Source organism: Globicephala melas, chromosome 10 (assembly GCF_963455315.2).
Source record: "Globicephala melas chromosome 10, mGloMel1.2, whole genome shotgun sequence".
Lineage (NCBI taxonomy): Eukaryota > Metazoa > Chordata > Mammalia > Artiodactyla > Delphinidae > Globicephala > Globicephala melas.
The window spans coordinates 9,436,319-9,457,524 of record NC_083323.1 but is presented as its reverse complement, the minus strand read 5'-3'; the positions used below and the strand labels follow the sequence as shown (position 1 = coordinate 9,457,524).

The 21,206-nt window shown below is 49.5% G+C and overlaps 1 protein-coding gene across 2 annotated transcripts; it reads right to left on the bottom strand.

Moving 5' to 3' along the window:
• Positions 1-665: 665 nt before the first annotated feature.
• On the bottom strand, positions 666-12,700 carry DNAL4 (dynein axonemal light chain 4). 2 transcript variants are annotated; one of them, XM_030855948.2, is made up of 5 exons: positions 12,597-12,700; positions 4,938-5,145; positions 3,266-3,349; positions 1,940-2,038; positions 666-885 (listed from the first exon to the last, which is right to left on the bottom strand). In XM_030855948.2, the coding sequence occupies exons 2-5, from the start codon at positions 5,004-5,006 to the stop codon at positions 715-717; spliced, it is 423 nt and encodes a 140-aa protein (XP_030711808.1). In that variant the 5' UTR covers positions 5,007-5,145; positions 12,597-12,700; the 3' UTR covers positions 666-714. The 2 variants fall into 2 exon arrangements, with proteins under 2 accessions (XP_030711808.1, XP_030711811.1); XM_030855951.2 differs by lacking the exon at positions 666-885 and having other exon boundaries at positions 899-2,038.
• Positions 12,701-21,206: the final 8,506 nt, after the last annotated feature.

Here is a 21,206-nt window from a genome sequence, read left to right as displayed (position 1 = left end):
GGATGCCGTCCAGCAGAGCTGCTGACAGATCCCATTACAACTGGACTCTCAGCCTCAGGAGGCTGTGACAGGGCCAGGGGCCAGGACTGCCAGGTCTGAATGTCCTAGGTGGGCCATCTCAGGAGGCCGCGTGAGTGCAGGGACAGTGGGCTGGGGAGAACAGGCTGCCCCAGCTCTGCCCAGACCCGGCATTTTGGGGTGTGAGACTCAGATTCCGGAGCCAGCCCCTGAGCTGAAGGGGCTTCTCGGGCCTGCAGGGCAGCCCCTCCTCCTCAAGCCATTTCCGCCTCTGTGCGTTTATCCCCACCGTTCCTTGGCCTGGAGCATCTCCTCCCTGGGGAAAATCCCACTCTCCCTTCAAGAACTGGCTTTCAGGGCTCCCCCCGCCCCGGAGGCTCCCCCTCACTCTCTGGGCTGGGCATGGAACCTCCTTCCACTCAACCACGTCCTGTCCTCTCTTATTACACCACTTTTCACATCCCGCTGAAACAATCGGGTTCAAGTGTTCTGCGATAGACTGTGAGCTCACTGAGGGCAGGGTCTGTGGCTTCTCCATCTTTGCGTCCCCACTCCCGGGGCCTGGCACTCAGTGCTGCTGAATAAACATCTTTGAACTGAACTACATTATGTGAGACCGAAAACGTCTTTATAGTGGCTCAGTCTGGCCACCAAGGGTGTCTCAGTCAGCGTCCACGGGGCCCCATCCAACTGCGCTCAGTCCGCACCCGTGACGGAACGGGGAGGGGGCAGGGCCCAGGCGCGCGGGGCCGTGCCTGAGCACAGGGTTTCCGGCAGGCTTGTGGTCCGGCCAGAAGCTTCCCCGAGTTCCTGGGACCCAGCACAGCCTGAGGATACTGGGCCTGCCTTCACTCCAACCTCGAGAGACTGTAGATCAAGATCAGTTTTTGGTTATTTTAATTGTAAAAACCAAGACATTCATATAAATTAGACCGCTGTGTAAAATAGGATTCACCCTTCTACTAAAACCCTTCTCCCCACACTCAAAAAGAATATAGAAAAGCCAGCAGAGATAAGAAGTACAAATCAGCATGCGGTCCCTGATGAGAAGTGGCAGGCCAGGTTTCCCTGCTGAAACGGGCCTCACGGCGAGGGCACTCCTGGCCCAGGCGTCTCACCGGAGGTCAGTGACACTTCGAGGAACTGCGCAGTCGCAGCTCCCACACCCTCAGCCACTGGTTACCAACTGCATGGGTGAGGCGGGGTAACAGGTTCACGCAGCCTGGCGGCTGGGGAGCGGGGAGGGGACGGAGGGCGACAGGCTGCTTGGGCCTCAGGTCAAAGCCCGGGGCTGTGGAGCTGTCAGCCCAACGAGATGCAGTGCCTTGTTCAGCCCGGGGTCAGGCTGGGAAAGGGGCTTCTGGGGTGGGGTGGGGGTCACCACTTCTCCGGAGGACAAGGAGAGACGCCAGCGACCCCCGAGGACAGACTCCCTCTCGAGGCCGTCTGCATACGGCCCGTAAAGATGAGGACAGCGGACACCTGCCTGCAGTGCTGCGGGTGGGAGCGAGGGGCTCCCGGGCTGTGAGGGGTGAGCAGCCAGCCGGAAAGGCGGGGCTCGCATGTCCCTGTGAGAGCAATTCCACCTCCCCCGCTCCTTCTACCCTGTCGCATCTCCCCACCCCTCCCCTGCCGCCCCCTCACACCCTGGGACTCAGCGTGAGATGGCTGCGAGCCCGGGGCAGAGATGTCAACGAATTCACACACTGGGCGCGGCTCAGGAAACGGTACCCAGGACAACAGAAGAGAGCCCGCTTTCCTTTGGAAAGTCAGGAGCTGCCTGGGGCTGCTCCCCATCCCAGAGGAATAGCAGGAAAAGGCCTGCGGGGGACGGGGGCAGGGGTGGGGGACAGTGTCAGGAGCACTTCCAGACACACACAGCCAGGGTCCCCCCGAAGTACAGGTACAGGAGGTTCTTCACCTCATGTGTGATCTCAAAGCCGAAGCCTTCGCCGATCACCACGTGCCAGGAGGAGCCGAACTTCTTGTCCATCGTCTCTTTGATCATCTTGGCGGCGCTCTGGAACCAAGAGGATGCTCATCAGAGAGGGAGGTTTCGGGGAGAGAGTGGGCATGAGTCAGCGCCTCTCCGGAAAGCACAAGTCTTGGCAAGAAGAAAGGCCTGTTGCCTGATATCGCTGTTCTGCTTACGGAACCTTCGGACAGGGTTTCCGCACGGGGACCCTCCTGCCAGGGGCTGTCGTTACACAGGGACAGGAAACCAGACACTACCTCATCAGTCAGAAGACACTGGTGAGGCGGTAGAGCGGGCCTCGGGCCTGACACAGGGCCCCGGGCTGGAGCTCTGGCTCTGCCCTTAGTGCCCGCGTCCAGTGCCAGGGCCACAAGGCTGTTCTCAGCACTCAGTGAACAAGCGCCCGGAGAGCACGCCGCAGACTGCACGGATTACCATCGTCACCACGAGGTGTCAGGCTTCCCCTCAGGGAACAGAAAGGCTTTTCCCCGACGGGCCTGGTGGGCTCTGGGACAGAAGCTGGCCTGGCTCCCTCCTTCCCGCACTCACTCTTTCGAGAAGAGGTCTGGGGGTGGGGCGGAGGCCCGGCCTTTGCGGGGTGAGCCCCGTGCTTAGGCACCTGCTGAGCACTGGCAGCACCCTCACCCCTGGCCATAGACTAGGCCACTGGGTGATAAGAAATGGCCTGTGCAAGGTTCAAGAGCTAGGAGGGGCTGGAGATGGGATGTGCACGTGGGCCTCCCTGGCCCAAAGCCTGGGTTCTCACTAGCCAGGGTCGGCCTCATCACTCAAGCTGCCATGACACCGACTTCTTTCTTGCTCACCACCAGACTGATGAGTGACATCCCTGTGTCGACGCTGATTTGTCGTTATCGCCAGCAGCTAGAACGGTCCTGGCACAGGGACGTGTCTAACATCTTTCTTGCATGGATGAATGGATACATGAATGAGCACCTGGGTGGGCCTCTGTTCTCCGCAGGGACGGAGCCAAGGGGAAAGGTGCCCTATTCAGCAGCCCGCCTGAGACGGGGAACGCGGGCAGGGGCGTCACGGAAAGCCCTCTGGCTCTTCTCCCTCTAGGGCTGGTCGTGAGCATCGGATCAGTACCGGAGACAGCACCGGTCTCTCCCCTCACCGGCCTTCCCCACGGTGCGAATGCTTCCAAGGAAGGCTCTAGCCTGGTCCCAGCAGGACTCTCTGGGGCTCGCTGTGGGGACTGGGGCCGCAGGGGTCACCAAAGACACGAGGGGCCACCTGCACTGATGGCAATACCTCGTTGTTGTTGGAGAATTTCTCACAGGCCGTGACACACAGCTCCATGGTCTCCACTCGCATCTCCTCTGGCATGTCCGAGTGCTGGAGACAAGGCAGGGGACAAACAGAGAGAGCCTCAGCCTGTGACCTGCCTCCTGGGCTGGCCTCCGTCCCAAGCGTAAGGCACGGACACCGGGGAGCTGCCCCGGCACAGCCCCGGGCACAGCCCAGAGAGATGACCCATCTCCTGACGGAATCATGCTAAGCCTCGCGGGCTCTTAGGCCCCGGGCCCCTGTGCGACCAGCGTGCTACAGCGACAGGCATGGGCTGAAGGCTGGCCCAGGCGGGAGCCTGCCGGCCACGGGAACGGTTTACCAGTAGCCTCAGAGCACAGCTGACGCGCCCAGAAGCCTGAAGAGACGGTGCGGCCCCTCTGGGCGCTCCTTCTCGGGCCGCTTTGCTGATGTGTCTCCTCTTCTGGGCTTCGTCTCCACCCAGCTACCTGCTCTCTAGGGACCCCCCCCGCTCCACGGATTCATGCATCTTCTATGCGGGGAGGGCTCCCACATGTTCATCCTTGGCTTTAACTTCTTTTTTGGGCTCCGGATTCCTATGTCCAACTGCCTACTTGACAACCTCAGATGTCTGAAAGATAACTCTTGATTTTTCCCACAAACCTATTCCTCCGTCTTCCCTCTCTTGGTAATCAACACAGTTTTCTCTCCCAGGCTCAGGACGAAATAAACCCTAGCAGCCACCCTTGGCCTGCCCTCCCCCGTACCCAGCATGCAATGCGCCAGTGAACTCTCTTGCTCTGCCTTCAAGATCTGTCCAGAATCCTACCATGTCTTGCCACCTCTATCTGCTCTGTGGCCTGGACCCGGCCACCCACATCTCTCTGGGCCTCTGCAATAGCACCCTGACTGGTCTCCCCACTTCCACCCTGATTCCCTAAAATCCATTCTCCTTCCAACAGCTAGAGTGATCTTTTAGAAATACTAAACGTAAAACGGATCACAGCACTCCCACTCCTCTGCTTAAAGCTCTTTACTGTTCCCTTTTGAACTCAGGATAGAATCCACGTTTCTCACCGTGGCCCCCAGGTCTCTGGGGCCTGGCCCTGCTGTCACGCTGACACTCACGTCCTGCCACCCCCTCAGTACCTGTTCCAGCCACACTGGCCTTCTTGCTGTTCCTCCCAAACGCTGGGCTTACTCAGGCTTTCTGTGCCTGCTGCCTCCCCTGCTTGGGGAGTGTTCTCCCCCAGACTTTCACAAGGCTTGCTCCCTAATTTTATTCAGGTCTCTGATCAGAGAAACCTTTCTAGAAGACATCCTCTATTCTCCAGCCCCTTATACCTGCTTTATTCTTCTTCATAGCACTCATTACCTGAAATTATGTTCTTTAAACCTTTCTTTCATGTGGGCCAGGCCTTTCTCTTGTTCACTCCTACATCCATAGTGCCTAGAACAGTGCCCGATATATAGCAGGTGGCCTAAATAAATAATTGTCGAGTGAATGAATGAATGAAAGGATGAATCACTGTTGACCCCTCGGTCTCTAGATCTGGCCAACAGAGCCCTTCTTAACTTCCTCCCACTGCTGTTCTGCAGGGGACAAGCTCCCCCTGCCTCTCTCTAAGGCTCTGTGGGGCCTGCTGGCTACCTGGCTCCCTCCTCCAGGGCTTACCCTGACCAGAGGAAAGGTCTGCAGTCGTTTATAATCAGCCTCATCTTTCTTCCCTTCTGTTTCTCCCATGATCCTTCCTCTGTGACCAGGAGGAGAGAGTGGGGCTTTCAGGAGGTGCTGGGACTGGTAATTAAGACACACCCAGGAGATTCAGGAAGCAGGCCCAGCCAGCTTGGTGGGAGCAGAAAATGTCTTTCCCCAAGGGGTGCTGCAGAAAACAGGAAAAACCAGGAGAAACGAGTTGGCTTAAAAACCACACATCGCAAATTAGAAATGTCTCAGTAACAATCTGACACCTCCCCATCTCAACTCCTCTGCATCCTTTCCAAATGGCCAGCAAGTCTGCAGACGGGAGGATGAGTCAACACGAGATGCTGGGACCCAGCTAAGAACACGTGGGTACGAGGCTGCAAGCCCACACTGTCATTACCAAGACAAATACTGACTGCGGGCCAGGCTGAGGGTGGAGCCTTGAGCTCGCAATTAAGGAACGTAGCTTCTCTGCATGCCCACTATGTACGCAGTCCTTGCTCCCCAGCAGACATGGTTAGGAAGTGAGATGTCAGGTCACGTTCAACAGCCCTGGGTTTATGGGCAAACAAGTGCCTCCTTCCGCAGGTCCCTGCTCTGTGGGAGGAAGGGGACCAGCAATGCTCTGTGCCCTCCCTGGCACACCTGGCAGCCCAGCTCTTCTCATCCACTCCCTCAGGCCACCCGTCTGGCCGGCCCAGGAGTTGGGAGGCTGAGGCATTAGTACCGGTGCTACCGCACACTAGCTACATGGCCTGGACCTCAGATTCCTCATCAGTAACATGAAGGTAGTCCAATCTATCTCATGGGGCTGTTATGAGAATCAAATGAGACAATGTACGCCAGGCACATGGTAGGCATTCAGTAAATTGTGCTTCCCTCCCTCTGGCTCCTGGGGGGAGCATACAAGGATATGACTGAAAAGTTATAAAGCTAATACACATGTATAGATTTTTTTTTTTTCTTTCCAAATCTAGTTATGGAAAAACAGATGGGGCTTTTTCTAAAGAGATGGGCCTGGATCCTAAAAGACTGGAAGCAGTGCTGCAAATTCTGGTGTTTCTCTTTATCCTATAATTCAAAGAACTTTTAATCTCAGAAGTACTACTAACACAAATAAATACACACTGCCATGTCGTTAAGCCCTTTGTGACCATCCTTATTGGCCAAATACAGCCAAATAATGTTATTCCAGCACTTCTCACATTTCCAAATACATCTGCTTTCAGTGCACGACCACCAAACCCTGAAGATGCCTAGCGTAGTAACTAACGGGCAACTAACGGGCAGGTAACGACGAGCGACGTCTCTTGGCTTTCCTTTGGGCCAGACACTGTTCTAAGCGCTCCATGTGTGTTTACTCAGCCCCATGCCACCAACGACCCCACCAGTTAGGGCCTGCATGAATGGAGGGTCGCTCAGCTACTGAGCGGCAAAGCTGGGGTTTGATCTGGGCACGGTCACCCTAACCCCTCCTCACAAGGCCTCTGCATGGCAACGACACACAGCGGGCACCCGCACGCCTGACCTCTAGGGCGTGACCACTAGCACGGCTCCTGTGAGCCCAGCGGTGAGAGGAAGGTTTGATCTTCCCTTTCGGTGTCTGCTGTTCCGATGCTAACTTGACCCTTGTTTGGCCAAGCCTTGAGCTTTCTGTGCACTTTTTCTGGGCTGTGCTCTCGAGCTTATCCCACTCTCTGATGCTGCAGAAGTCCTCAGCGCCACTCCATGTGCTCGGCTCCCTCGAGCGAGGCTGGAAGCCTGGCACCGACCCCACGCCCCACAGCATGGGTATGTTCTGATTTCCCAGCGGACAGACAGCCCCTGTTACCTCATCGTTCTGGGCATTTGTACCATTCAGATATTAGCAGTTTCTGTTTGTCTCTATATATAAGCCTGCAAATTACCAAGTACAATCTCATTGTGCTCTCTGCTGAAGTGTCTTACTTCACAAAAGCCAGTGAATCATTTCGTCCTTTCTCGTTAATGTTAGGGTCCCATTGCGCCCTGTCCCCCTAGCTGTCTTCGGTAAAGGCCACTTTATTGCCTCCTCTTCCACATCACCAAGGGGTGACAGAAGGTGCGGGGCCACACTGATGATAAAAGAATAAGGGCTTTAAGCTTCCATTGCCTCCTGAGGTTTTCAAGCGGGAACAACTTACAATGCTGAAGCAGCTGCTTAGGGCCCTTCCACCTGAATATTTCAACTCAATCCAATTCATCCTCTGGGCTAAAAAGCGCTAGTGTGGAGGGGAGCTCGGTGGCAACTGTGCATACGTGTGCCCTCGGGGAGGTCAGGGTCTGTGACCGCTGCTTGGACTCAACACATAGAATCCTGATGAAACAAGACTTCAGAGGTATTACCAAAGCCCCTTCTTCAGGAACAAAGTGGAAAAGCCACTGGGACAGTTTTTTTTTAGAGGGGACATCACCTTGTAGAGAAGAGAAAGTACAGGATCACGAGGCGGAATATTAAGGCTGGAATACTAGCTCTGTAACTGAAATCAATTCTGCCCTCTTCCTTGCTCTGCAGCCTTGGGCAAGTAATTTAACCTCCTGAGTCTTGGTTTCCTCCGTGAAATGGGATAATCCCACCTTCTCATTCTCAGAGAGCTGTCGAGAGCACCAAGCAGATGCACGTGAGCGTTCTGAAATCGCGGAGCTCCCCGCGCTCAGCATCACGCTGCCCCTACAGCCACCATGTTAGCAGCCAGCACTTCGTCAATCTCATTCAACCGCATTTATTCAGGACCACGACTGCAAATACTTTTCCTACCCACTGCACGTACTCCTGGGGATCCAAAAGGAATGAGACTCACAGAATGAAAAGGAACAGTTATAGATTATGTGTTTCCAAATCCAGAGAGGTAGGAGAATTTTTTATGATGCTGTATCATTATAGTACAGCTACAGTCATTCAGCCACGATTTTAAAACCCTGCCGATAGAATGCTACCGAAAATAGCAGAACTAGAGGTTTTAATAACCTTATAAATCTTCCATGCAAATGAGTGTGTGCCTGACAGGATCAGGCCAGGAAGAAGTTGCGTCAGGTCTAAAAGAGAGCCCTTTAATAATGGAAGCGTGCCCCTGGCCAGGGCACTTGAATCTCCTGGGTACCAGAGCTTGACCGTCCCGGGGCCTGTCCTGGCACACAGAGCCAGTGGCAGCCTTGCTCCCTCTCTGCCCTTTAGTCCCCTCCTTACCCAAGGGCCCCTCTGGAGCTTTACACAGCCTCGCCCATGTCTGCTGCGAGGCTTCTCCTAGGCAACAGGAGGCAGAGGCAGGGCTCTCCATCTTATCCTCCTGTCAAAGCCTGTGCCCCTTGTTCTTCTGTGGCAATGACCTCAGTCACTATTTATTATTTTGCTTTTGAAGTGTTTGGGAGGAATCCTTAAGAGGGTTAGGGGATGTGGGGAGGAGGAAGGAAAAATGAATGAATTCTGGGAAATAAGGTCAAAAGTGTCAGCCAGCACCCCGACCCCCCACCCCAAGCCACTCAGCGCCTGGAACACGCTTGGCTCGTGGACCACGGCTCGCCACCCCTTTACCACCTTCCAGCATCCGAGAGGTGGGAGGACACGCTTGGTGCACGGCATCGTGCTCCACAGGCAGGTCTGACTTCACACCTCGGTCTGTCTCGGGTAAGTGTTTACATCTCTAGGCCTTGGTTTTCTCATCTGGAAACTGGGCCTAAGAATAGACTCTGCCTCACAGTAAATGTCAGCTCTTGCTACTGGTGTGGAAGGAAGGGGAAGTGCAATGCCCTTGTTCATATCCCAGCCAACTAAACAGCTAAATGCTAGGCCAAACAAACCAACACTCACCGAGTCCCCCCCGGTGCTGTTAGTACTGAAGGAGGAGGGACTCACAAGGAAATCTGGTAAACACAGTTGGGCCGGGGGCTGTAGTGTGGTGACACTGCGCTTTCACACTTACTGCCTCATTTCAGCCCGTAACAACCTGTGAGGGCAGCACCCGCTCCCAGTTCTCAGACAAGACACTGCGGCTCAGAGAGGTTTGCGGGCTGGCCTGTGGGCACACAGCCAGCAATGACAGAGCCAGGAGCGGAGCCCATGTCTCTTCTTCTGACGCTACCTTCTGTGCTTGCTTTCTTGTCACAAGCAAGTAGGAAACAAGACAGTAACACAAACAATGTCAATCCTCGGCAGCCACTGGTCCAGCCCCCTGTCCAGGCAGGCCTCCGACTTCCAGCCGTATCGGGGCTACACACACACTCGGCACCTTGGCTATCCTCCTGCCTTTCCCTGACACGTCCGCCCTCTGCCTTCTGGCAAACAAAGGGCAAAGCTCGTAAGGTGAGGAGAAAGGAACCTAAGGACTTGAGAGCGTTCGTCTAAGATGTCAGTGGTGACGTCAGGAAACAACACGGAAGATGTGGATTCCACAATCAGTTTAAAATGCACCTGGGACTTCCCTGGTGGCGCACTGGTTAAGAATCTGCCTGCCAGTGCAGGGGACACGGGTTGGATCCCTGGTCCGGGAAGACCCCACATGCCGAGGAGCAACTAAGCCTGCGCGCCACAACTACTGAAGCCCGTGCACCACAACTACTGAAGCCCGCGCGCCTAGAGCCCGTGCTCCGCAACAAGAGAAGCCACCGCAATGAGAAGCCCGTGCACCGCCAGAAAGAGTAGCCCCCGCTTGCCACAACTAGAGAAAGGCCGCACACAGCAACAAAGACCCAACGCAGCCAAAAATAAATAAATAAATAAATGAATAAATTTATTTTAAAAAATGCATCATCTACTATAAAAGAAAGTTTTAAGAGTAAGAAAGAGACGATCGCAGGATAAAGAACAGTCCTGCTCAAGAAAAGAGTTACCCTTCATGCACACCAAGCCTTTTTTTTTTCACATCACCCTTCTTTTTTCTCATTTCACTGAGGTCCAGTGAAAACTTCTGATGTGTCTTAAACCAGGGGGAGGGAAGGAAAGAAAGAGGGAGAGAGGAAGAGAGAAAGATGAGGAGGTAGAGATCAAGACATTTTCTTTATGTATAAGATGGTGTAATAAACAACACTGACTCGTGTGGTACACCCTCACGGACATACCCAAATCCAAACATTTTTGTCAGGATACAAAGTACAACAAAAAGCCATAACTATCACAGACATCAGCTCCACAGGAGAACAGATGCTTACTACAGACAGCAGATTCCACAGTCTCCCACCCCCCACTTTCCCACCTACCCCCTCCTTTCCCACTCAAGAGAACAGATTTGAACGTAAGGGACTGAGAATGACGTTATCACAGAAATGAGTTGGAGTTAGCCCTGATTTACTTTTTTTAAAAAATCAGTCACAATCGCTAACTATTGGTGACATCTCACAACCAGTCACGACTCAGCAGTGCTTCGTGAGTCCAGACAATCACCTGGGGCTGAACGACTTGCTCTGTTCTCCTGAACACCGAGAGCACCAAGTCCAATGTCTGACACATGGCAGAAGCCCAACAAATATCTAAACTGTAATTAAATTATATTTCATTTGCCCCCTGGGAAGGGAGAGGACCTATCAAATCCATTCAATAACACTTATTAAGCACTGACCCTGAACAAGACAACAGGACGGGTGTTCATTTACTCCCCCTAAGAACTCTGTCAGATGGGCACTATTATCCCTACTTCTCTGATGAACACTCAGGCTGAGAAAAGCAAAGTGATTTTCCACCCGGCTAATAAACGGAGGAGCTAGGATTCAATCAGCTATATATGACTTCAGGATTAAGCTTTTCCAACTACTCTGCTATAAACAAGAGACAGTCTCTGCTTTCAAGGAGGATACAATCCAATATGACAGACCCACACACATACACAAGGAATTAACTACGGTTCATGGCAGAGAGCAGTAAGCGCCACAAGCCGGGTGCAAAGATAGAGGAAATAGGAGAATTCTGGAGGCGGCAGAGGACAGCAAGAAAAGCTTGGTGGTAGGGGCAGCATCTGAGTCAGACCTTAAAAGGTGAGTGGGAATCCTGATGGGTGGGCGAGGTGAGCAAAGACCTTCCAGGCAGAGAGATGAACACACACAGTGATGTCAAAGCAGAAAGCTCAAAGCGTTTTCTGGGGAAGTCCAACAGTCCAATTTGGCCTGAGGACAGAACTTGGCAAGGGAGAAAAGAGAAAGTAGGCTGGGAAGAAAGACTGGGGTCAGGTTGTGGATACACAGCAGGGCCCTAAGACCCAGGTTTAAGAAGTATGGATATTTTTAGTGGAGAAAGAGAAGCCCTTTGGAAGTGTCTTGGGGGCTGGTGACATGGTTGTGTTTTGGGGCAATTATTCTGGTGGGCTGGGTTAACAGGAGGAGAGACTGGAGGTAGGAACACCAGTTAGGAAGCTACAGCAATGGCCCGGGTGACAGGCATTAAAAACTTGAACCAGGACGGTGGCTTTAGGCATAGAGAGAATGTGAGACCCTTGCAGAGGCCCAATCAAAGACTTGACACTGCCTAAGTGGGACGGGCGTGGCAGAGTGATGGAGGATGCCCCAGGAGGATGGTGACGCCACTGAGACAGACAGGGGAAGTCAGGTAGGACAGATGGATAGATAAAGACGCGGGCTGGTCTGATTTTTGAACTGCTGAGTTTAAGCTGTTGGTGAGATACACAAATGGAGGTGTCTCATCAGGAGCAGGGAATCATGGAATAATGGATTATCAGGGCAGGAGGGAAGCCACCAAGGCCAAGCACCACATCAATATATCAATCTCTACTCCAACCCCCACTCCCAAACTCTCCCTAACCACGGAAGCCCAGGAGAAAGATCAGAGCTAGCGATGTGGATTTGTAGGGGAAACGGAGAAATGACAGCTGACCATAAGGGAGCTGGTGACACTTCTCAGACGGGGAAAATGTGCGGAAATAAGAGACAAAGGAAGGAAGTTCATATTATCCTCAGAATCCCCAAAGGAGATGTGCTGCAGGTTCCTAATTCTATATATACTCAGGCTGGACTCCAGAGAGATTAGGTAACTTGCTAGGGTCCTGTAATTGGGAATCCAAATTAGGTTTGCCAAGTCCTTTTCACTATACCCGAAACTTCCCAAAAGGACCACATCGTCAGGGAAGCCTACAGTTGGGTCAAAGAATCACATCTTAGAACGTCAGCGTCAAAGAGACCTTAGAGATCATTCAACCTAACTTCCCGTTTACAAATAGGGAAACTGAGGCCAAAAAGGGAAATGACCAGCCTCGAGTCCCAGCACGTCGTCAACTGCCCAAGTCAAGCGGTCTGGGGGGAGGCGATGGCGACCACCGGCCCACCCACGGGAGGAGGGGGTTACCCTGCGAAAGACAGGGGATCAAGGCGCGAGGAGGAGTTGGGTTAGGGAGGACGGGGGATCGTGAAGCTGGAGGGGACCTCGGGAGGGTAGGGAGGAGCGGCCTGCAGAGTCGCGACGGCGAAACTGTCTCGACAGAGCTCGCAGGTCCCCGAAGTGGTGGTGGAGGGAAATGGGGGTTGGGAGGACCTGGAACTGGGGACCAACAGGCAGGAGGCTGAGGTGGGGCCTCCGCGGTAGGCGAGGCCCCGCCCGCCCCGCAATGTCTCCCGGCCCCGCTTCGGGCCGGCCCTCCCCGCCCGGCTGCCCACCGCTCCCCCGGGCCTCACCTGCTCCCGCGGGGGCCGGAGCCAGGGCCTCAGCGAGTGCACCCCCGCCAGGGTTGTCAAGGAGGGAAACAAGAGTGTCTTAGCAACAGCAAGGAAGTCTTGCCCCCTCACCGGACGTTGACGGAAATTTTACTTCTTATTGGTCAATAAAAACGTCAATCAATGTTGAAGGGCCCACAACGTAGAGATTTGTGCGGAAAGGGGCGTGGCTTAGAGGTTGGGGAGGTGGGGCTTCACTTATAGTTGTCTTAAGTGAGCCTGAGGAGCCGGGTACCTTAAGAAGTTCTCATTTTAGAGAAACTTTGAAAAGCAGTATTGCCTGGAGAGTTCCTTTTAGTCATTCGAAATAACAAATGCAATTTGTCTGTGTCGTGACCCTAAGATGCCACTTTATTGGGATCTCAAAAGCCTAATATTAAGTAGCATTACAATGAGTATCGCACCTGATTCTCACCACAATGAGATGTGGTTACGAACACCATTCGAATAGTATTCGTAACCACATCCATCTGAACTAAGGTTCAGAGAGGTTAAGTAGCTTGTAAAAGGAAAAAATCAAGGTTAAGTTCCTGGAGAAGGAACCCAGGGGCTCTTGCACAGCAGCACACCCTCTTATAGTTGCCTAGTCCTAGCCCGTGGGAGACATTGTACCATCTGACCTAAAGATACCATTGTCCAGAGCCTGCCTCTTCTTTCCCTTAGGAGAAATTAATCTGAACATATGAGTACAACTAGGGAGAAGGGAAAGGGGGGAGGGGAGAAGAACCTGCAGATTCAATTATTTGATTGGTGGATCAAAGGGTCAGTGGGGTGTTCCATATTTTAACCATCTACCCTATCATGATGGGTACTTAGGGTGGAACCCCACTTCACATTCATTGGCATTTACTGGGAACTCAGTCCTGGCCAGGTGCTGATGATTCAGAGGGAAGTAAGATGAGGACCTTAGTCCCAGAGAAGGCACAGTCCAGTGTGGGGAAAGTCATGTCAACAAATAGATAGAGAGTAATTCATTCTACCTGTGCTCTGGTAGAGGTGTGGGCAAGGTGCCGGTTCTCTCCAAGGAGGGAGGAACTAACTCTCGGAACAGGTGGTGCTTGAGTTGGCTGAGTCTAAGATGACCAGCGGCTAGGAGGGTCCACACAGTTCACTGGGGAACTGCTGGTGGCTCCATGAGGCCTGGGTAGATGATGAATGTGGTGCAAGTGGGAAGGGGGATGGTGAAGACAGTGGAAGTGAAGATGCAGAGGGAAGTAGGGCTTTGAATGCCAGGTTCAGAGAAGTGAGGTGAGAGTGCGGGAGAGTAGCTGCTGGAGGGTTTTAAGTAGGGCAGAATCGCGGGCAGATTTGGGTTATGGAAAGATCACTCGGATGGAGAAGATAGTAGACTGGATTTGGAATGGGTAGGTGAAGGCAGGCCCAGCAGGTTCAGCTTTGAGACTTGGAAGCTTGAGGTGCGCCAGGCCTTTGCCGATTCCCAGCTTGCCTCCCTGGTGTGTTCTGAGGGTCCACGGGACATGTGACTCAGCCTCCAGATTTCCTCAATCCTCTTTGCCAAGTTTCTCCAAGAGATGGAAGGTGGCCTTTGAGGGGGATGAAGCTCTTGCTTCCGCCTCTGATCCAAACTTCTCCCAAAAGGGGTCCATATTTGCTGTCTTCTCTTTCTCACCTCCCATTCATTCTTCAGCCCACTGCAATCTGGCTTCCACTCCCACGACACCACCAAAATTCCCTCTTCCATGGTTACCAGTGACCTCCTGAAGAGTAGAATCCAATAGACCCTTTTAGTCTTTATCTTAGTGGACCCATCCCCCTGCTGGCATAAATCTGTCGACTACACCCATCTACGTGAAATTCTCCACCCCAAAGATAGTGCCTGCAGAACTCTTTACAATGCAGATTCCAAGGCGCCAAAGTATCAGAATAGTGAAGGGCAGTAATCTGTATTTTTCACAAGCACCCCTGGTGCGCACTCACCATTGAGAATCACTGCTCTATCCTAACACCTGGGGCACCTCATTCTCCTGGGTCTCCTCAAAACTCTCTTCCCTTCTGGCTCCTTCTTCCTTTGATCTCTGTGCCCACCTTGACCCTCCTCTTATCAATGGTCTCAAATTCCTTCCTACCCTAGGTCACCGCCTCATCAGGAAGAGTTTCCCTTGGTCCTGCTGCGTAGAGTATTTACTGGAATTGAGGGTTGGGTGTGTATTTTGGAAAACCTCTCTGGTGATTCCAAACACTCTTCCAGGGAGTTATGCCACCCCACACACATCTTGTTGAGAATTGCCACCTTAAGGACTGTCCTTTGGGGATCTCATCCACTCCCACGGTTCCATTGTCAATGTCCTTGTAGATTCTGATGGCTCCTGTGTTTCTCTCTCCAGATTAGGCCTCTCACTGGAGCTACAGGCCTAAATATCCAAATGCCCCCTAGCCATCTCCACCAGAATGTCCCACAAACCCTTCAAACTCAGTGTCCCAAAGTGAATCCATCTTCCTCCAACTTGCTCTCTTGCATCCCTGTCTCAGTAAACGGCACCACCACCACCTGCAGTTGCCTACGTCAGAAATCAGGGAATCTTGTCCTTCCCGCTTCCCCTTACCGTCACCCACCTCAAATCAGTCACAAGCCTGCTGGTTCTAACTCCTATGTCCTGATTACAGCCCCTTCTGGCCATCTTCATGGCACTCTTCATGTGCACAGCGCCATGATCCCACCTGTATTATTGCCAATAACTTCCTAATAGAACTACCTGACCGCAGTCTTGCCCTTCTCTAATTCACTCTCTATACCACAGTCAATGCGATACTTCTAAAACCCAAATTTCACCACTGCATTCCTCTCCTTAACAACTGCTTCCCTCCCTCCACAGTTCCCCAGCGCCCACCAAGTGACATCCAGATGCCACGACCTGGCCTTCAAGCCTGTGGCATGGCCCGTGGGCACCTCCATCTCCTTGCCTCTCCTTCCCCTGTGTTTATGTTCCAGCCACTCCAGCTCTCATGGCTCTCCACACACTCGACACTGTTCCTCACCTCCCTGCATTTGCTCACACATCCTCTCTGCCCACATTCTTCCTCTGCCCGTCCCTCCTTTTTTGGCTAAAGGAGCCCATACTCTTTTGGTCTTAGCTTGCACACGTTGGGATTCCACCACTTACAACCAGAAAAGTCCTTTGTACTCCCGTCTCATCTGGTGCATGTTCCCGCCACGGCTCTTCTCCACTGTTTTGTACTTGAGTTTAATTCTCCGTCTTCCCCTGTGAGCTCCTTGAGAGCAAGGACTTGGTCTTATTCACGTCTGCATCTCTGTGTTTCACACAGGATCCAGCAGAGAGTAGGGGCTTTGTAAATGTTTCATGAATAACTATATGAATAAATGAATGGGGGGATAGGATCCTACCCTACTTCTTCAGACTCAGCTCTTGTCGGTCCCCAGGATTCAGCCTACATTCTAGCTACACCTCTTCATGCACTGCTCCTGCAGTTTAGAGTGGTTAATGGTGGACACCCTGGAATCAGTTAGCAACTGCATCAGCTGCAAGTAACAGATATTGGGAGGATAGTGACCTAAAATGACGTAAATTTATTATCTTACAGTTCTGGAGTCAGAAGTCTGAAATGGGTCTCAGCAGGCTAAAATCAAGGTATCCCCAGGCCTGCGTCCCTTCCTGAGGCTCTAAGGAAGGCTATTTCTTTCCCTTTTTCAGTTTCTAAACACTTCCTGCCTTCCTCTGACACTGACTCTTCAGCCTCTTTCATATCTAAGGACCCTTGTGATTACCTTGGGCCCAATCAGATAATCCTAGTTAATCTCTTTATCTCATGGTCATCTGATTAACAACATTAATTCCATCTGCAACCTTATTTCCCTTTACCATGTGACAACATATTCACAAGTCCTGGGGATCAGGAAGTAGACATCTTTGGTGGGGGGAGGAGGGCATTATTTTACTTACTATAGTCAGTATGGGTAAAATTTTCACATGTAATTGAAAAGAATGTCTATTCTGTAGTTGCTCTGTTAGGTCAACTTTGTTTATCATTTTGTTCAGATGTTCTGTACTCATGCTGAATTGTTTTTCTTCTGCTAGCCCTATACATTATTGAGATAGGTGTGTTCAAATATCCCACTACAATTACAGACTTGTCAACTTTTCCTTTGTTTCTACCAATTTCTACTTTATATAATTATGCTGTGTTAATACACACATACAAATTTATAATTGTTATATCTTCCTAAGAGACTGACTCTTTATCATCACGAAATGTGTCTTTTATCTCTAGCAGTGATTCTTGTCTTAAAGTCTACTTTGAACTAAGTATAGCTACACCAACCTTCTTTGAATTAGTGTTTGCATGGTATATATTTTTCTACCCTTTTAATTTCAACTTTCCTACAGACTTATTTTAAAGTCCAGTTCGACAATATTAATATTTTCATTGGAATATTTATCTTTTAATATTTAATGTAATTACCCACTGACATTGAATTTAGGTTTAAGTCAATCACCTCACTATTTTCTACTTATCCTTCCCTTTCTGGGTTCCTTTTTTCCCCCTTTCTTGGCCTTCTTTGGATTTTTATTATTCTATTTCTTTCTCCTGTAGTAACTGGTTAGTTACATATTCTTTTACAGTCTTTTTAGTGACTACCCTAGGAAAATTCAATATCGATCCTAGACTTGTTCAACTCTAATGTAAAATTAATACTTTTACTACTTCCAGGACCCTGCAAGGACATTAGAATATTTTAATTGCCTTTACCTCTTCCCACTTTTTAATTCTGTTGCTGCCATGAATTTCAAAGTTCACAGACATAATTTTTTTCCAATCAATATTAAGTTAGATTTAGCCACATACTCACCCTTTCCTTTGTTCTTCACTGGAATTTCCATACTTCCTTTCAGGACCTTTTCCCCCTCTCCCTAAAGAATTTCCTTTAGTCTGTCCTTTAAGAGAAGCTCTGTTGGTAACAAAAAACTTTGGTAATAACTATTCTGATTTTCCTTTGTCTGAAAACATCTTTACGTCCTCCTCATTTCTGAAGGGTCTTCAATGAATATAGAGTTCTAGGGTGGCAGTTATATCCTTTCAGCACTTTGAAGATGTCATTTTATTGTCTTCCTTTTTCCATTCCTTCTATTGAGAAGTTAGCGGTTGTTCTGGTCATCCATCCTTGGAAGGTAATGCATCTTTTCTCTCTGAGACCATTTAAGTATTTTTCTTTGTCTTTGATTTGCAGCTGTTTCACTATCAGAGTCCTAGTTATGGTTTTGTTTGCATTTCTCATTCTTGAAGTTCCCTGAGACTCTTGAATCTCTGGCTTAATGTCTTTCAATAGTTTTTGGAAAATTCTCATTGTCTATTCAAATATTATTTCTGCCCTATTTGCTCTCTCCATTTCTGGGGCTCCTTACATGTTAGATTTTCTCATTATGTCCCATATTAATCTTTTAAAAAATATATCTTTATTGGAGTATAATTGCTTTACAATGTGTTAGTTTCTGATGTAAAACAAGTGACTCAGCTATATGTATACATATATCCCCATATCCCCTCCCTCTTGAGACTCCCTCCCACCCTCCCACCCCTCTAGGTTGTCACAAAGCAGCGAGCTGATCTCCCTGTGCTATGCGGCTGCTTCCCACTAGCCATCCATTTTACATTTGGTAGTGTATACATGTCAATGCTACTCTCTCACTTCGTCTCAGCTTCTCCTTCCCCGCCATGTCCTCAAGTCCATTCTCTACGTCTGCGTCTTTATTCCTGCCCTGCCACTAGGTTCATCAGTACCGTTTTTTTTAGATTCCATATATATGCATTAGCATAAGGTATTTGTTTTTCTCTTTCTGACTTACTTCACTCTGTATGACAGACTCTAGGTCCATCCACCTCATTACAAATAACTCAATTTCATTCCTTTTTATGGCATGTAATATTCCATTGTATATATGTACCACATCTTCTTTATCTATTCACCTGTTGATGGACACTTAGGTTGTTTCCACGTCCTGGCTATCGTAAATAGTGCTGCAGTGAACATTGTGGTACATGTCTCTTTTCAAATTATGGTTTTCTCAGGGTTTGTGCCCAGTAGTGGGATTGCTGGGTCATATGGTAGTTCTATTTTTAGTTTTTTAAGGAACCTCCATACAGTTCTCCATAGTGGCTGTATCAATTTACATTCCCACCAACAGTGCAGGAGGGTTCCCTTTTCTTCACACTCTCTCCAGCATTTATTTTTTCTAGAGTTTTTGATGATGGCCATTCTGATGATGAGAGGTGATACCTCATTGAGGTTTTGACTTGCATTTCTCTAATGATTAGCGATGTTGAGCATGTGTTTGTTGGCAATCTGTATGTCTGTATGTCTTCTTTGGAAAAATGTCTATTTAGGTCTTCCGCCCATTTTTGAATTGGGTTTTTTGTTTTTTGATATTGAGCTGTTTATATATTTTGGAGATTAATCCTGTGTCTGTTGATTCGTTTGCAAATATTTTCTCCCATTCTGAGGGTTCTCTTTTCGTCTTGTTTATGGTCTTCTTTGCTGTGCAAAAGCTTTTAAGTTTCATTAGGTCCCATTTGTTTATTTTTGTTTTTATTTCCATTACTCTAAGAGGTGGGTCAAAAAGGATCTTGCTGTGTGTGATTTATGTCATAGAATGTTCTGCCTATGTTTTCCTCTAAGAGTTTTATAGTGTCTAGCCTTACATTTACTTTTTAAAAAAAGATTTAATTTTACTTATTTTTGGCTGTGTTGAGTTTTTGTTGCTGCACGCGGGCTTTCTGTATTTGCGGAGGGCAGGGGCTACTCTTCGTTGCGGTGAGCGGGCTTCTCCTTGCAGTGGCTTCTCTTTGTTGCAGAGCACGGGCTGTAGGCATGTGGGCTCAGTAGTTGTGGCACACGGGCTTAGTTGCTCCACGGCATGTGGGATCTTCCCAGACCAGGGATCGAACCCGTGTCCTCTGCACTGGCAGGCATATTCTTATCCACTGCGCCACCAGGGAAGTCCCTGGCCTTACATTTACGTCTTTAATCCATTCTGAGTTTATTTTTGTGTATGGTGTTAGGGAGTGTTCTAATTTCATTCTTTTACATATAGCTGTCCAGTTTTCCCAGCACCACTTATTGAAGAGGCTGTCTTTTCTCCAGTGTATATTCTTGCCTCTTTTATCAAAGATAAGGTGACCATATGTGCGTGGGTTTATCCTTATTAATCTTATGCTTTTTTTCCTGTACTTTCGTTCTTTCCCCTCAGTCTTTCTTAAGGATCATTTCTTTTGAGATCATAGAGTTCACAATTCCTTCTTCATCTGTGTCCAGGCTGCTGTTAGACTTATTGAGTTCATAAGTTCAGTTAATGTATTTTTCAGTTCTAGAATTTTCATTTGATTATTTTTTTAGTTTACAGTTCTCTGTTGAAATTCTATTTGTCATCTACATTCTTAGTTATATTAATCATAATTATTTTCAAGCCTGGGTCTTATAACTCCACTCTATGAATCTCCTTTAGAGATCTTTTAAAAATTAGACTTTTAATTTTGAGATAATTATAAATCCACATTAAGTTGCAAGAAATAATAGAGAGATTTTATGTGCCCTTTATCCAGTTACCCCCAATGGTAATATCCTGCGAAACTATAACGCAATATCACAACTAAGATACTGACATTGATACGATATTATTCCAATTTCCCCAGTTTTACTCGTACCTGTGTGTATATGTGTGCCTGTGCGTGTGCATATGTGTGTGTTTATTTACTTCCATGCAATTTTACATGTGTAGGTCTATTGGCCCTTAAAATTTTTTTCTCTTGATTTTCAGTCATTCAGTTTTGTCTCCAGATATGTCTGATAATTTCTTATTGAATGCCAAACCTTGTGTAACAAAATATGTGAGTTTGGGTGATGTTATTTTCCTCCAGAGAGACTTTACTTGCTGGAAAGGAAGAAACGCCCCTTGGAGATCTCTGCCCATGAATTTAAAATGAGAGTCAACACACCTCGGAGCCCTGTGCTTTTCCACATCAGCGTTCAGCTGTGCAGGTGCTGGCATGAGCAGGTAGACAGTGGGATTTAACCAAGGTTGGACAGTGCCAGCTGAGTGGGACAGAGGGAGAGAGGGTGATTGTAAGTAAATCAGTGCAAGAGAGGATAAACAAGGCATATCTGCCTGCAGCTTCATTTTGCCCAGTGGTAAGTAATTAAAAGCAATATTTTAAAACAAATCTGGATTCATTCTGGAGTAGAATGTGGAAAGAACAGGAGTTTTACTGATTACTCGGTAGACTTGAAATATGGTTTTCCTATTTGAAGTGCTGCTTCCGGCTATACCCCTGCTCCTTATGAGGTGAATTCCTCTTGTTGGAAGTTTGGGAAACTTTGGAAAAGTCTGAGAAAGCTGTTCTGCTGGTGTGACCCCCCCCCCGTTACCCAACTGGTCCCCTGGCATTTCGCAGGGACCACCTAAGTTCCAGCTAAGAGCAGTGACAATATTGCTGGAGCAGGAGGGTGGAGGCTGTGCCCCTAAGATGGTGGGCACAGGGAGGGCTGGGGACCAGATCAAGACCTCTCAGGGATGGGGTGGGTGCCTGGAGGGGTGGATG